The sequence below is a fragment of the Panulirus ornatus genome, chromosome 57 (assembly GCF_036320965.1).
Source record: "Panulirus ornatus isolate Po-2019 chromosome 57, ASM3632096v1, whole genome shotgun sequence".
Lineage (NCBI taxonomy): Eukaryota > Metazoa > Arthropoda > Malacostraca > Decapoda > Palinuridae > Panulirus > Panulirus ornatus.
Window position 1 is genome coordinate 21,051,203 of NC_092280.1, and position 17,814 is coordinate 21,069,016.

General features: G+C 48.0%; 1 protein-coding gene across 5 annotated transcripts in view; it reads left to right on the forward strand.

Annotated features, from left to right (window-relative positions):
- Nucleotides 1-17,814, forward strand: part of LOC139766241 (hatching enzyme 1.2-like) — a 100,057-nt gene that overhangs the window by 53,904 nt on the left and 28,339 nt on the right. Inside the window, exon 1 of one of the 5 annotated variants that reach the window (XM_071694594.1) lies at nt 12,247-12,355. The exons of the other annotated variants lie outside the window; for them this stretch is intronic. Coding sequence (XP_071550695.1) covers nt 12,315-12,355 — 41 coding nt within the window. The 5' untranslated portion in view covers nt 12,247-12,314. Of the gene's footprint in view, nt 1-12,246; nt 12,356-17,814 lie in introns of those variants that run through there. 5 annotated transcript variants of the gene reach the window in all.

The following is a 17,814-nucleotide window of genomic DNA, read 5'->3' on the forward strand; positions in this document are numbered from 1 at the left end:
GAGACCAAATTGGAGGTGGAAGGATGGAGTGAAAGAGATTTTGAGCGATCGGGGCCTGAACATACAGGAGGGTGAAAGGCGTACAAGGAATAGAGTGAATTGGAACGATGTGATATACCGGGGTCGACGTGCTGTCAGTGGATTGAACCAGGGCATGTGAAGCGTCTGGGGTAAACCGTGGAAAGTTTTGTGGGGCCTGGATGTGGAAAGGGAGCTGTGGTTTCGGTGCATTACGCATGACAGCTAGAGACTGAGTGTGAACGAATGTGGCCTTTGTTGTCTTTTCCTAGCGCTACCGCGCGCGCGCGGGGGGAGGGGAGTGCTGTTTCGTGTGTGGCTGGGTGGCGACGGGAATGGATGAAGACAGTAAGAATGACTATGTATATATGTATATGTTTGTGTATGTATATGTATGTATACGTTGAGATGTATAGGTATGTATAAGTGAGCGTGTGGGCGTTTATGTATATACATGTGTATGTGGGTGGGTTGGGCCATTTTTTCGTCTGTTTCCTTGCGCTACCTCGCTAACGCGGGAGACAGCGACTAAGTATGAATAGCCAGGGAGAGCAGGAGGCCCAGGTAGAGCAGCCAGGATGATCACGAGGCTGAGGGACGGTGAGAGGGAGTGTGATCATCCCCTGCTCAGGAAACCCCCACCTCGACCCCCGAGCCATCCCCGTAAACAGTCGGCTCTCGTGGCTGGACTTGTCACGACCGGACATTCCCAGAAACCCAGCACGGGAATTACCCCCACGCGGGCGACCGGTTCATAGTACATCAGGAAAATTCAGGAACCCTGCCATCATGGTGGGGCTCGGGCGGCGCCCTCGGGGAGGTGCTGCAAGCTGCAGAGAGAACGACACAATCACAGACACTTGCATGGTTGTGACAGTCAACCTTGGACACTTACCTGGCTGTGACACTCAACCATAGACACTTGCCTGGCTGTGACACTCAACCTTGAACACTTGCCTGGCTGTGACACTCAACTTTGGACATTTACCTGTCTGTGACACTCAACCTTAGACATTTACCTGGCTGTAGCACTCAACCTTAGACATTTACCTGGCTGTGACACTCAACCTTAGACATTTAACTGGCTGTGACACTCAACCTTGGACACTTACCTGGCTGTGACACTCAACTTTGGACATTTACCTGTCTGTGACACTCAACCTTAGACATTTACCTGGCTGTGACACTCAACCTTAGACACTTACCTGGCTGTGAAACTCAACCTTAGACACTGGCTGTGATGGGCGCTGGGAACTGAGACTTAAAACGTTGCAACGAAGGAGAATCCTGAACGGAATTTATACAGCGAAAGTTTACATAACTGAATAGTGACGTGAGACTTTACATAAGTCGAAGAACCTGCCTGAGAACTGGCATTTGCCTCCTGACACCCGTGTTGTTCAACAGGGGAAACGCTGAAGGTTTGCACTCTGGGTTAATTGGGGGAATTTCGATCGAGCTGCAAAGACTTTATGAGAGTATATTCATGTATTATGAAACGTGAACTGATAACGTGTCCTCTCTATATATCCCCATATTTGTCATCCGATTACCTAAGATCTCTACACTTTATATGCTGTATTTCGACAACCAGAGAACTGATCTCCTATACTTGCGATTATAACTTATATAATCTTGTCTAATAGCTGATAATTTTTCCCCCCACTTCTTGGGCCCAGCAGAGACAACTGTGTGTCGTATAGGGCCCACAGACCGCGTAGTAAAAACAACAGCTTTAAACTGTCACTAGTATCAGTACGGGTCATCAGTGTATCCTGGTATACAATGACCTTGTGTGGCAAACACTCCTCTTTTTTCGGTATACAGTGGTCTGGTTGTAGTATTCGGTCGGCTGTTTGCAGTATACAGTGGTCTGGTTGTAGTGTTCGGTCGGCTATTTGCGGTATACAGTGGTCTGGTTGTAGTGTTCGGTCGGCTATTTGCGGTATACAATGGTCTGGTTGTAGTGTTCGGTCGGCTATTTGCGGTATACAATGGTCTGGTTGTAGTGTATGGTCGGCTAGTTGCGGTATACAGTGGTCTGGCTGTAGTGTTCGGTCGGCTATTTGCGGTATACAATGGTCTGGTTGTAGTGTGCGGTCGGCTATTTGCGGTATACAGTGATCTGGTTGTAGTGTACGGTCGGCTAGTTACAGTATACAGTGGTCTGGTTGTAATGTACGGTCGATTAGTTGCGGTATACAGTGATTTGGTTGTAGTGTACGGTTGGCTAGTTGCAGTATACAGTAATCTGGTTGTAGTGTACGGTCGGCTAGTTGCAGTATACAGTGATCTGGTTGTAGTGTACGGTCGACTAGTTGCAGTATACAGTGATCTGGTTGTAGTGTACGGTCGACTAGTTGCAGTATACATGGTCTGGTTGTAGTATACAGTCGTCTAGTTACAGTATACTTGGTCTAGTTGTAGTATACAGTAGTCAAGTTGCGGTACAAAATCCTGGTTGTATTATAAATTCCTCTAGCAGCAGTATACTTGGTCTGGTTGTAGTATACAGTGATCTAGTTGCAGTATACAATGGTCTAGTTGCGGTATTTAGTGGTTTTGTTGCAGTATACAGTGGTCTAGTTGCTGTATACACTGATCTAATTGTAGTATACAGTGGTTTAGTTGCAGTATACAGTGGTTTAGTTGCTGTATACAGTGGTCTAGTTGCTGTATACACTGATCTAGTTGTAGTATAGTGGTTTAGTTGCAGTATACATTGATCTAGTTGCAGTAGACAGTGGTCTAGTTGCAGTATACAGTGGTTTAGTTGCAGTATACAGTGGTGGTCTAGCATGGCAGGGGTGTGTCATGTGACATTAACCCCGGTGAGGCTGCGGGTGCGGTGCAGGAGCTGCCCCGATGTATGGCCACCGTTGGAATCCTGGGACCGACCGCCCTGTCTCCCTCTACCATGGTAATCGCCTTAAACATCTGATAACACAAGCGCGTATCGGGACGGGACGAGCTGCACGTCAGGGGGACCAGTTACGGAGCTGCTGGAACAATGGGGTTCCGGGATGTTCAGAATGTCGTCCCTGGTGACGCTGGAGGCATAGCAGCTGACACAGAGGAGATCTTTCTGCTGATCTAAGTTGCGTTCGGATCATTGTGGACGTGGGTATCTCATCTCTAGCCTCAACGCCTGAGGGCCTGATGCTGAGGCCAGTGGATGTCTTCTCTCACGACTCCCGGTGTCACGTGGATGGTGGGTCGACCTGTCATCTGAGTGACGACGTGGCGAATGGCTCGCCCCCAGCAGGATACACAGTGTGTGTACGTGGTGATTGGCAGCGGCTGGCAGCCTCACCTACACGGAGATGCTGACACAACTGTCAGTAAACGAGAGGTGCATGATTGTCGAGAGGCGGCAGGGACACAGGAGCTGGGTGAGGTAGACACAATAGCAGGGTAGGTGATCATGGGAGACAGCGAGAGTACGTGGCAGTATAAGCAACGAGAGCTATACAGGTGACTATGTTAGGTAACCAAGTTTGTCGAAGTCAGAGAGAGTCACTGTAGGTATATACGTGACACTGAGGTAACGTGAGTACAACAGATGACAATACAGATACTTAGAGTACAGCAGATGACAAAGGAGGCAGAGAAAAATGTACAGGTTAAAGGAAGAAACAGCAAAAGGTGAGAAGATTGTAAGTGAGGGAGGATAGTATAGGTGACAAACTGCAGGCTGGTGAGACGGACTAGGAACCAAGTGCAGGAGATAGACGGGGAGTCGGTCAGTCACCAGGTGGGAATGTACTCCCTCCAGCTGGCTGATTGTCGCAGGAGGAGGCGACTGTTGTGTGTGACAGGTCACTGGGCTCGGTCTCTGGCCCCAGTCCCCTAAGATCTAAATCCATCCAAAGGCTCACACCGCTGACACCTTAGTCCCTTCAGAAGGACGGTGGGAGTATTGGCTATCATGGCCTGGTTTTTGAATTGTCCCTTATGGGATCAAGGATCAAGTTATCATACCGAGGGATCGCATCGTCAAGCTCAAGAAACCGAATGAAATCCTGGAGTCAAGTACAAGCCATAGTTTGTACACAGAGGAGCACGTCAGGGTTACTTACGTTCTTGCTGGTCAGTCTTGGGGTTGGTGGCAGTCCATGCCGCCACACACCCTCAGCATACCAGCTTTAGGCCCCTACATTCCTCATCCCCTCCACTTTTTTTTTTTTGTCACGTACAAAAAAATCTTCATCGAAGCCTGGCCTTAATGGTTAATGGAGGAAAAAAAGAAAATACGAAGGAAAGTATTTGCGAATTCTAGAGGTGAAAAAAAAAATATCTTCTAAAACGTGCCAGGTCATAGTTACTGAAAAAGACATGAGATTGTAGAGTTCCAAAGCTGAAGTGTTGGGAAAGAGATAGTTATCAGAACGACTGGCCCATCCTTGAGTTGCCAACGACCACACAATAATCATATGACGCAGCAGCTTGCCGAGTATTCCGTAGCCTAGCCATTATTGGGGGAACAAGCAGCCAGCTCTCTGGACATACATAAACAATAACATAAATCATGTTCACACATTTATTCTCAAACTGATCATATTAGCATAAGCCGTATGCAAATGTTGCAGTCTCAATTTAGCGAAAAAGGATAACAAAACGCTAAGTATTCAAAATTTACGATATGATGAACTGGGAATATCAACTCGTCGACTACGGCTCCTTATATGTTATAATTTCTGGGAACTGACAACACGCTCGATCTGTACTGGTGTGAGGTGGTGTTGCTGCTGTCCTCATGCACAGAAACACAATATAAACGTCCTAGACAACACACATACAATATACCCTAGACAACACACATCATACAACATACTTTAGACAACACATATCACACAGCATACCCTAGACAACACACATCATGCAATATACTCTACATATGTCACATCAGACAACATATTCTAAACAACACACTGTACAGCATACCTTAGACAACACATTCATAAATCAAGAAAAGATGTAAAACTGAAGCCTCACATTAGTTACCACTCTTAAGAAATGCGTTTCGACTGTATTTCCCAAATCTGTAACGGTACCCTCAATAAGTCGTCAGTTAATGGTAAATGGTAAAAATGTGTGTGTAGACTACCAGGCACTGTGTGTGTGTGTGTGTGTGTGTACAGTACGGTACGGCGGAGGAAAGGACCTTCCTCCTGGACACATCTGCCATCAACACCATCTGATACCATACCAGTACACATAATGTGAGTAAAGTATGTGCTACATTACCAGGCTAGGCTATCTTTATCTCCTGAACCAGGTGGTGGTACAAGGGCCAACAAATATTGGGGCTATGTTGAACGCTAGTCAGGTGTTGATATAAAGGTTAACAGAACGGCTAGGCTAAGTTTATCTCCAGAGTAAGTTGCTGTAGGCTTTGTTTATCTCCAGAGTAAGGTGCTGTAGGCTTTGTTTATCTCCAGAGTAAGGTGCTGTAGGCTTTGTTTATCTCCAGACTAAGGTGCTGTAGGCTTTGTTTAAAGCTAGAGTCAGGTGTTGATATAAGGTTTAACAAATTCGACCAAGCTATGTATTTGTGCAAGTCAGACTAGGCTCTTTATCTCCAGAGTCAGGTGTTGCCACAAGGGGCAGTCGGAGTTATGTAAACAAGGCATATGGTAGAAAGGCAGACACCCAATTTTATTTGATATTTACGTATAATTTCCCGTGAACTCAAATGCATTTGCTCTATTTGTTGTTCACACTCGGGGTATCATTCTTATAAAAGTTTAATATTCCAAAAAAAAAAATCAAGGCCATGGACTCCCGTGGTGTAGCGGTTTAGTGTTCGTGGCCGAGACGCATTCACGGGCCGCCCAGGGTCAAGGGCTAAGCTTCAAATCCTGGTTGCGGCATTCGGTGTACAGTCAGTCCAGCTGTTCATGCACCCCTAGGGGTTGGTCGATGAAATGGGTACCTGGCTCAGGCTAGGGTATATTTATGTAGCGTTAATGGGATGGTCTTGATTAGGGCCTCATCTGCCCGTGTCATCTCAGCAAAAAAAAAAAAAAAAAAAAAAAAAAATCGCCGGCCGAGGGTTCAGTTTGAAATGCCTTAGAGGTCGGAGAAGTCCGATATTTACATTGCCTGGATTCCAGATTGGACTTTGGGATACTAGTGATGAATTAAAGACTCATCCCCTGTAACCGGATGGTAAATAAAGTTGGCTGGGGTGACTACATACAGCTGATGCAGCTCATGACTTGAGGCAATTATCTGTTGTCGATCCAGAGCGCGGAATTTTCTGAGAACCAATCAGGTCAAACTTTTAGACATGCTCAAAACAGTCAAGAGTTGATGATCGTTGACCAAGTTTTCCATTTGGTCCGCAGTTGGTTCCTCGGTGAAGTTTGAAGGCTGTCCTGTTCGCAGTATTCTCACGGCCGCTGCTGATCTCTTCAGTCCATATTGTTACTGTGGCATACAAAGTGGCACCACCAAAGTACAAGACCAGTATATAGGGCGATAGACATTTAGTTTCCTACCGTGTCTAAGATAGTGGGACCGCTCCTTATATGCTAGACTGGCGCAGGACAGTAGACTACAGTCCAACATATTTAAAACTTATCAATACTTTTGAAACAGTGTACCACTTACACCAACCAGCTGCTTCACGCAACCCACCCGAGGGAGCACATCTGCTCCAGCTGGTGACACTAAAGCCACCCACACAACCCATACTGTGATACTGGACTTTCGGTCGCCATCCTCGCCAGCCTGTGTAGGGCAAATTACAATAACATGAATTTGCCACATTGTAGCAACAGATGAATGTAAAACAAACATTACTGTTATGAAAGTTGTTGTTAACAGTTCCCTTCTTGAGGGCAACAGTGCGATCCTTGAGCACGACGGGTTGATCCTGAAGTATGATGGAGCGACCTCTGATCTGGTCAGAGGTCACACCGTCGTACCTGAGGGTCGTGCTGAGAGGAAGGTAGAAGCTTTGCTCATAATACCAACACATTTGAAAAAACCACACGGTCCATTCATACCTTCGTGAAGTTTCGCTCCACCTTAGTGCTGTCGTGTTTGTAAAGCAATATGAGAGGTAGTAACCCATGTGAAGGACCAAATTGACCACTCTACCATTCCGCTAGTGAGGCAACTCCCGACCCCTCGGCTCGCGCCTCAGCCCATGCTGGCCGACCCACCAGTACACATTCCCAGGATGGCCAGACATTCATTATACTAATGTTTCATCAGTATGAATTCCGTATCGTTAAATGATTTACCTGTGACCAAGGAGCATACAATAATACCCGTCTGTAACTGAACCAACGAATTTGACAGTAGTCTTCAGTAGGTGACCACCGTCAACATGTCTATCTATATTTTTGCATAAACGTAAACAAAATAACGACATCTGTTGGCAGAGAAAATAAAATTAGGATCATATTTTGTCAGCTTTTTTTATTGCTCTTGTTTAGCTGGAATTAAGAGAAGCACTGCTACGTCTGGAGAAGTAGGAGGGTGTTCATGAAATAAAGAATTCCTGTAGAATCTGATAAACTGAAAGAAAAAAGAAAATCAAACAAAGGAACGGTAAACTTAGGAAGATGACAACGTTCGATGGTTCGGTCGTGTTGGGTTCCTGATGACCCGAGAAGCATCAGACACGTCTTATAAATCTTGCAAGAAATACATTATGCAAATTTTATACAGAAAATGAAGCATATAATAATTTCTCGTGAAAATATACGATATATTGTAAATGTCAGCAACAAGCCTGACTGGCTACGCGGCACGTAACCTGTTTTTAATCGATAAGACATTATTATCCACCATATCTATGATACATTTTGGCAAACTGCCCCTCCCTAATGGACGGCCAACTGATAAAAAACTGTGTGTGTGTGTGTGTGTGTGTGTGTGTGTGTGTGTGTGTGTGTGGGATATAGTAAAATTTCGGACGCGGCCTCCAGATGGGTTAGCTACGAAATAATAACATATTTCTATTTTTTCTTTTGAAATTATTTATTACTGTTCCAGTAGCATAAGCTGTACAACAGGTAAATGAAGACAATTGATTGGGGTAAACCATGTAAAGGTCTGTGGGGCCTGGATGTAGAGAGGTAGCTGTGGTTTCAGTGTATTACACATGACAGCTAGACAGTGTGAACGACTGTGGCGTCTTTTGGCTTGTTTTCCTGGCGCTACCTCGCTAACGCGGGAAATGGCGATCAAATGAGGATATTCCCACAAATGCTCAGTCCTCTGCTCGTAACGCTACCTCGCTAACGCGGGAAATGTAGAATAGTAAGAAAAAAAATGAAAAATCTTCATTATTCGCTTTCTGTTTCTCTCAGTATTCGGCTTGGACTACTATTTTATATTTTGTTCTTCGTGATTTCAAGTTTTTCGTTCAAAGTAACTGTACCTTCCTCCCCTGTAGCGCCCTTGTATGAGGGGCAGGAGGAAGGAGCGGCGCCTTGGGAGAACTTATTCACTTGAGGAAGCTGCAAGTCTCGGAGGTGTTGTTATTGTGTGTGACGTGTTCATGGCGGCCGCTGGGAAGGTTAAACACCGTTTGTTGCTTTTCAACGTTGACATGTATCGTCGGGGTCGGGGTAGACGGATCCATCAGAGACGTGTAGTGTCTTGAAGACCTCGATGTACCCACGACTTGCACGTAGTCCCTCGGCGAAGATGTGGGAACGCTTGCGCGTGTCAGTGTACTGCCACTATAGTTTTAGAGACACCGGACGGACGGGATCCTGCTTGACCCAGCTGCTACACGCCGAGACTATGGAGAACATTTTCTGCATGATATTTCAAGTGGGATCTGTTAACAGTCTCGGACTAGCAAGATCGTGTACCAGCCGCTGGATACCGTCTACAGGTGAGGGAGAGGCGCGGGTGCATCCCTCGGTCACAGCGGGTGGACCCCGTACCTACTAGAGGTGTAGGCTTTACATACTACCACTGGGGAGGCCTTCCCTACATGGCATTCCCGAAATCTAGCGGGAGAGTTCTAAAAGGAGAATGTAAAAGATGGAAAAAGTATGTTGTTGTGGAGACGCACCCCTACATATGAGGTGGTATGTGATGTCTCATTATCAGTTACGGTCCTGAAGCGGTAAGACTTCGTCTGACATGGCCATCGTGCACCTGTGGTGTGTGGAGAGAGGGCGCAGGTGTACGGGTATGAGGACCCACACCGTGAGGAAAGGTGCCACAAGATCGTGAGACCAAATTTGAAGGAGTTCTTCTTCAGGGTTTTCCAGAGCTCGTGGACTCGAGGTTCACTTCCCTCCTCTCATGGGTCAGGGACCTGTTACCTTCTCTCTGTTGTCAGCTTGTGTTGCCAGTTCCTCTTACCCGCTGTGGACCACCTCCCCTTCCGTCCTCACTACCGACTCCGCTCTCCTCTAAGTTGATGGGCTGCTCCTCTTCCTCTAGTTTTCGTCACCGGTCGACCCTCATCTCTCCTCCTCCTCCTCCTCCTCCTCCTCCTCAGCTGGGCATCTTCACTCTCCCCCGCAGCTGGGGGTCTCCGCCTCCCTCTCTGCCTCAGGTCGGCTGGGAAACTGCATTCTCGCTGAGCTCGCCAACTGTCTTGGTTTTCACAGCAGGTCCGCAGAGGGCGGCTGGGGAGGGTCAGGCACTCCATGACACCTCTGGTATCATGGCGTCATTCACCAAGGGCATCAGGTATTCTCAGGGTTGCTGTGAGTTCTGCAGGTGTGAGCGGGAGGCGTGTGCGACTGGATGGGGTAGGTGCTTCATCATTACCCTCTGGTCTCATTAATCTCTTTGTGCGCCTCCGGGGTGCAGCCCCACGCCTTGCCTCACCACCATACCTGCCCACACTGCATCAACGCTAACGTGGAGTTAAGCATTAAATGTTTATCGCACTCTTCTTCTTTATATCTATATATCAATTATCTATCTATCTATCTATCTATCCACAGACCTTTCCATGGTTTCCCCTGCTGCTCCATATACCCTAGATCAGTTTACTGACAGCACGTCGCTCCCTATATACCACATCGCTCCAATTCATTCTATCCCGTGCCCGATTTTCACCCTCCTGCATGTTCACGCCCCGAATCTCAAGTCTTTTTCATTTCATCCTGTCATCCCCAGTTTGGTTTGTCTTCTGTTATTATCATTATCATTATTATTATCATTATTATTATTATTATTATTATTATTATTATTATTATTATTATATCATCATCATCATCGTAGTGACCCCTGATCAGTGAGGTCTGCATCTCCAAGGGTGCACTGAACTCATTAGCAGGGGCAGGATGGACTCGTTTGAAGCGAGAAGTTCCTTCACGAGACTTTATCGTCAACTGACCATTCACTCGCGGTGTAATCTCAAGCAGAAGGAGCCCGGTAGCACTCTTTATCTATTTACACACACACACACACACACACACACACACACACACACAGAAGAAGACATGTTGAGTCTCCCATCAAACGATGAAGGGAAAAAGTTGGTCAGACTTTTACTGCTCTGGTTCTCTGAATTCTTCCCTGAACTGCGAGGTCCTCAGGAATGCTGCTCCTCGCTACAGATGGAAGGTTTTGTTATCTCTTGCCGCCCTTTAGCCGAGGTCGTAGACCCTATGTTGCTATAAGCACGACCCCGCCCATGCTGCGCCAACCCTTATGGTTATAGAATTCCTAGTTTGGGAGACTGATGGATGAGGAATATGAATGATGCCAGGGTTGCGACAGAGGACCTCGCTGGCTAAGGGTATACACACTCGTAATGCAAACATACAAGATTAGCAGAGGAGTCAGCTTACACACTGGTGCTGTGTGGCTCATGTTGTGACGTCGAGTGGTTATTGGTTTTGGTAAACCTTCACCAGAGTGCAGCACTGTGTTCTGGTTACGACTGGAGGTCATAACTCTCAGAGGATGACGGTACGACCCTTCACCACAAGGGTACTTCAGCACGACCATGTAATGGCCCGGCCTTTTCACCTTGCCTTTCGGGCTGCGGATCCATCAGAAAACCAAGAGTTAAAAGAAACTAGAAATAATCTCAAGCGAAACTAGTCTCAAGAAGGTGTAGCTGGCAAGGGACGCTCACACTGACGGATGCACAATGACGCTCACACCACACGTTCCATGCTGGGCTCACGGTCGGCCAGAATATTGTGTTTATGTGACGAGAATGTAAAGTTAGGACCAAAGGCAGTAATGTCCTTCCCGAGTGATCATCCATGTAAACTGTCTTACCTTTACGACCAGCATACTCCATCGTCCTGCGTTCGTAATCCACAGCGGGAAACGTCTGACACGAATTGACTGTGACCTCATGGTGGCTACGTGCTAGTCGAATCGAGTAACATATATTTGAATATAAGAAATATGAGTGCTGTGTCGGGTGATGGCCGGGAGAGTGGCCTAATGGTACCCGTCAAGACAATATCCATAAGATTAATCAGGTGAATAACATGGTGGACAAAAACTTGTTCATTCGGGTGAGCTGTGGTTCACCTGGTTGTGTGTCGGCTGTAGAGCCCCTCTCGCATCGCCCCTGGACCTTCCCATCCAGACGTCAACGATCACGAACAATTGGAGAGATTCCATTAGACAGATAAGTGGAGTTCCATCCTTCCCTCTGCCTCTACAAACACCGTGATGGATCATTACCGCTACATGGTACTGGCGTGGCCAGTCATCAGGTGAGCGGCGGGAGGCGCCACGTCAATGGCATTTGGAAGGACGAAGGAGACCCCTGGGATAGCACTTACGTGTACACGCTGGAGGTGAGGCAAAACTGACGCTGGATGTCCCACTGTCACTGTCCACTGTACCATTCCTGACCAAGGAACAGACAATCCTACTCATAGTTTATATTATGAGACGAAATGATTTTGACTTTGTAAGTTTACAATATCTGTAGGAATATTTGAAGTCGAGTGGTCGAGACTGACCACATATTCAGAATGTTAGTGTATCATGTGAAACTCAGATGTTTGGACTAACTCGATACGTTGGTGGAGCAGGTGCCACCACACCTGTGGCGAGCCTGGTCGGCTCGTCGTGTGTGTGTATTCTAAAGATGACGTGATGAATGACCAACTGGTGTACTGCCTAACCCATGGCTGGTGTACCAATGTGGGCCACACGGTGTGTGTGTGTGGTAGAGGTGACTCAACCGACCCCTCTCAACACCAGCCAGGCAACACCATAGGTGTGGGGCCTCTCGTCCGTCAGCTGCTTCACAACCCAACGCAGCGACACCACGTCCACCAGCACTGGTGACAGACGGGGACAAGTGACCCACACGACCAGAGCCGACTAGGATGGACGACCTACGTGTCCACTACGACGCTGAGAGACTCGTGTAAGATTATTATCATTACGACTGTACTTTAGAGTGTGTCCCCGACCCTTGGTGACGCCTCACACTTGCCAAGACGTAATGATTCTTAATTACGACGTGAAGAGAAAGGATGAAGAATTCTCTCGGAAGACATGAATGAGGCAGGATACTGTATAGACGCCAGTGAGGGAGGTCGAGCGTACTTAGTAAGAATAGTGAGGTCATCTGTCAACCCTCCAGCAGCCTCCACCACCACAACACATCACCACCATTGTTAACTTCGGGAAGTTGTGAAAGTTAATCAAAAAGTCAAGAATGTTTATGTTATACATATGTCATCCAGTACAGCCACACTTGTAAGTGTGAAATTGATCCTAAACTTAATGAACCCCACAAATCGTTAGATAACCTTCGATCTTTTATCTCTGCCGTTATCAGCAGGGAGTTCAGTGTTGCAACCCAGGTTCGTGCTGTGAGAGGTAGTGCTAAAGGATTACAGGGAGTGTTTCTCAGTCCCCAGAGGGTAAATGTTTGTGGCATAAATTCTTACAAAGTTGATTCATGAGCTTACACTGTGTGTCCTGCAGGTGAAGATTGATATGATAGGAGAAGGCTGAGTGTAAGGATGTGCCGAAGTGGTCATATGAAGGCAGACGTGCCTGGACTGGACCAGGTGGGTCTTCTAGCCACTCCATCAGCCGCTCTCGATGTAAGGAAGGCAGCACCACTTGGCGCCCGCAGCCATCACCTTGCCCTGCCCACAGAAGCCTCCTGAAGGAAGGCCCAAGCCGCCCTCTGTGTATCTGTACGGACACTGGCTTCCTGGCAGACCACAGAGATCTGTCTTTATCACTCCGTCCGGTGGTGAGGAGACACATGCTGTAGCACAGCCGGCAGAGTCCGGTGGTGAGGAGACACATGCTTGTAGCACAGCCGGCAGAGTCCAGTGGTGAGGAGACACATGCTGTAACACAGCCGGCAGAGTCCGATGGTGAGGAGACACATGCTGTAACACAACCGGCAGAGTCCGGTGGTGAGGAGACACATGCTGTAGCACAGCCGGCAGAGTCCGGTGGTGAGGAGACACATACTTGTAGCCCAGCCGGCAGAGTCCGGTGGTGAGGAGACACATGCTATAGCACAGCCGGCAGAGTCCAGTGGTGAGGAGACACATGCTATAGCACAGCTGGCAGAGTCCGATGGTGAGAAGACACCTGCTGTAGCCCAGCCGGCACAAGAATAGAACTCTGATGCCTTAAAATCTTTTTAATCTTTTCAAGTCGTCCTCACGATGTTGGAATGATGACATGCGAGACCTTCCCTAGGGCTCCAGCTGCGCAGAAGCTGCGTCACGGAACACCCTATAGAGTCCAGCAGCCTGGCCCACCCCGGCCCTGTGTGTATCGCTGACGTTTATAAATGACTGCGGTACAGCAAAGGCTTCTCTGCCAGTGGCTGGGAACGATGTCAGCTAACACTGTGGTGGTGTTGGTGAGGATCAGCACCCAGCTGACACTGTGGTGTTGTTGGTGAGGATCATCACCCAGCTGACACTGTGGTGTTGGTGAGGATCAGCACCAGCTAACACTGTGGTGGTGTTGGTGAGGATCAGCACCCAGCTAACACTGTGGTGTTGTTGGTGAGGATCAGCACCCAGCTGACACTGTGGTGTTGTTGGTGAGGATCAGCACCCAGCTAACACTGTGGTGTTGGTGAGGATCATCACCCAGCTAACACTGTGGTGGTGTTGGTGAGGATCAGCACCCAGCTAACACTGTGGTGGTGTTGGTGAGGATCAGCACCAGCTGACACTGTGGTGTTGTTGGTGAGGATCAGCACCCAGCTGACACTGTGGTGTTGTTGGTGAGGATCAGCACCCAGCTGACACTGTGGTGTTGGTGAGGATCAGCACCAGCTGACACTGTGGTGGTGTTGGTGAGGATCAGCACCCAGCTGACACTGTGGTGTTGGTGAGGATCAGCACCCAGCTGACACTGTGGTGTTGGTGAGGATCATCACCAGCTGACACTGTGGTGGTGTTGGTGAGGATCAGCACCCAGCTAACACTGTGGTGGTGTTGGTGAGGATCAGCACCAGCTGACACTGTGGTGTTGTTGGTGAGGATCATCACCAGCTGACACTGTGGTGTTGTTGGTGAGGATCAGCACCCAGCTAACACTGTGGTGTTGGTGAGGATCATCACCAGCTGACACTGTGGTGTTGTTGGTGAGGATCAGCACCCAGCTAACACTGTGGTGTTGGTGAGGATCATCACCAGCTGACACTGTGGTGTTGTTGGTGAGGATCAGCACCAGCTAACACTGTGGTGTTGGTGAGGATCAGCACCAGCTAACACTGTGGTGTTGTTGGTGAGGATCAGCACCAGCTGACACTGTGGTGGTGTTGGTGAGGATCATCACCCAGCTGACACTGTGGTGTTGTTGGTGAGGATCAGCACCAGCTGACACTGTGGTGTTGGTGAGGAATGATATCCTGGCTAGCTGTGGTGTGTGTGGTGGTGGCTCTGGCTCTGGGATGTTGCTGACCAACACCTCCTCACCTGCCCTGCTGACCACTGCTGCAGGCACAACATGGTCCAGTAATGCCACTTACCGTTAGTGATCACAAGGCCACTAGCTGTGGGTTGAGGACGTGTGTGTGTGTGTGTGTGTGCATGCGCTTGCGTGCATGCGTGCTTGCGTACGTGCGTGCATGCGTGTGTGTGTGTGTGTGTGTGTGTGCGTGTGTGTGCGTGTGGCTTGAGAATCTCAGGTACTGGTTCCTGTAGTCTACTATATAATGACTTGATGTTAAAGATAAAAGACTCTGTTTTCAGGGTTTGTTTTTCATACATTTTATTATGATATTGATTAGAAAGCTTCAGATACACATTGTTTGGGATTCTCTTTAAGGCAAAACGATTCCCGTTAATATTGCTGTGTGTCATGCATGATATAGGTATATAGACGGTGAAACCAACGTTTTTCATAAAAATGTTTTACGTAAATTAGTCCAGAGGGGAAGTCTTCCTTGGACGCTCAGGTAAACAGTGTATACCACAGTTGCCACTTATGGCGTACCATCACAGGGGTGATCATTGCCTGGAGCCAGTGAGTCAGGAGGTGGTGTGATACGAGCGAGTGATTATGAGTCTCCTCTTCTTCACACATGATGTAGTATAGCTTCACAGGATAGCATCAGCCACCCAGGCAGGCATGTGTGTACTGCTACCACGAGTAAGGATTCGTTGATCGTCTCCAGTTACGTTAAACCTACGGCTGAAGCGGAGACTCGTTAATCTTCCATGTGTCATGTACAACGTAGTCATGTTGATTGTATTACATCTCATGACTGCCATACTCGTTTACCCACCTCACTCCCGGGTAAACATACCATCATGACATGAGAACTGCAGTTTTCTCATATGTGTGAATAGGCGGGTGTAGCCAGCGAGTGTGTTGCCTGTACACACCTTACACCAGGCAGGTTACAGTCTGCCCAGGACGCACCACCCCGCCTCCCGCGTGTCACAGTGGTCGGCTAAGGCTGTTGCTGTTCTCACTTGACCCCCGGCACCTCCCTACCACTCAGCAGGTCCCCCGCTGTGCCTCCTTCCCCGACACCTGCAGTCCTGCTTCTCATAGTAGGTACTCGTAGGTAGGTATTTACCCACCACCCACAGCAGCTACATACACACACACGCACACACTCTCTCTCTCTCTCTCTCTCTCTCTCTCTCTCTCTCTCTCTCTCTCTCTCTCTCTCTCTCTCCTCTCTCTCTCTCTCTCTCTCTCTCTCTCTCTCTCTCTCTCTCTCTCTCTCTCTCTCTCAATATCGCCATCTGCCCCGGCCCAGCACTGTGCCCCAAGCCTCACCACAGAGTAAATCCGTGGTGCCGTACCCTCGGGATGCAGCCTGGTGTCCACCCACCTGTTATCAAGTGGCCCTTCTATCACGCTGACGTCCGCCAAGCACGTACACACCATGGCCGTGTCTCAGGTCACACTGATGTGTATCCCCAGCGATAACCCATTGCGTCCGTCCTCACAGTGGCGCGTGTGTGTGTGTGGCCCGTCTCCACGTCGTGCAACCCGAGGTCCTCCAGTCTTGGGTCTCTGGTAGTACCTTCCCTCCTCCCTCAAGACTCGTGTTGTCATCACCACAAGATACTGTCAGGTCTCAGCTATGAGCATCATGTGCCTCAGTTTTTTTTTTTTTTTTTTTCATACACATTCGCCTTATCCCGCGTTAGCGAGGTAGCGTTGAGAACAGATGAGTGAGCCTTAGAAGGTATATCCTTACTTGACCCACCTCTCCGTTGCTTCTTTTGGAAAATCATAAACGAGAGAGGAGGATTTCCAGCCCTCCGCTCCCTCCCCTTTTAGTCGCCTTCTACGACACGCAGGGAATACGTGGGAAGTATTCTTTTTCCCTTGTGCCCATATATATATATATATATATATATATATATATATATATATATATATATATATATATATATATATATATATATTCATTTATTTATTCATACTATTCGCCATTTCCCGCGTTAGCGAGGTAGCGTTAAGAACAGAGGACTGGGCCTTTGAGGGAATATCTTCACCTGGCCCCCTTCTCTGTTCCCTTCTTTTGGAAAATAAAATTAAAAAAAAAACGAGGGGGGATTTCCAGCCACCCGCTCCCTCCCCTTTTATTCGCCTTCTACGACACGCAGAGAATACGTGGGAAGTACTCTTTCTCCCCTATCCCCAGGGATGATATATATATATATATATATATATATATATATATATATATATATATATATATATATATATATATATTTGTTTGGTGTCATGGTAACTGAGGAGTCTTGTCGCACAAATTTCACATAGGGAATATACTCCAGGTGTGGTGCCTTAACGAAGCATATCACTTTGTGTGAATCTGATTCTCCCCCTCGTATACTGACGTCATGATCCCTGAGAGCCTTAATCAAAGTGAGGACACACCTGTGTTGCCCCCCCCTGTAGCACACCTGCCCACCGAGACCGGCGCTGCTGATCGCTGAGTAGTGTGACGCTAAGCCTGAGTGATGATGGCTGGGAATAGGCATTACCATCTCCCCCCCAACAAGATAATCAGGCCGGCATCGCCCGTGGTGCCACCACCATATACAGCAGACAATGACTTCACCTCCGGTCGCAACAACAGGTGCAATTTTGTTTTGATTGTGCGTGGACCAGAGCACAAAGGCTGTATACCGCGCAGCGCCGGCTTCAAAGGCCGAGCAAGCAGGAGCCACAGTAGCTGGGGGCTATAGATGGGACAGTGAGACCAGCCACCGATTACCAAGGGACAATAGAGCAAGGAATGGTAGGCCTAAGAATCAGGCTTAGGGCATAGGAATGTCTCAGAGGGGAAGAAATGTTGTGAACCAAAGGATGGGATGGGATCAAACTCCAGAACCACATCAGAAACACTAGAGGAAAACCTTACGA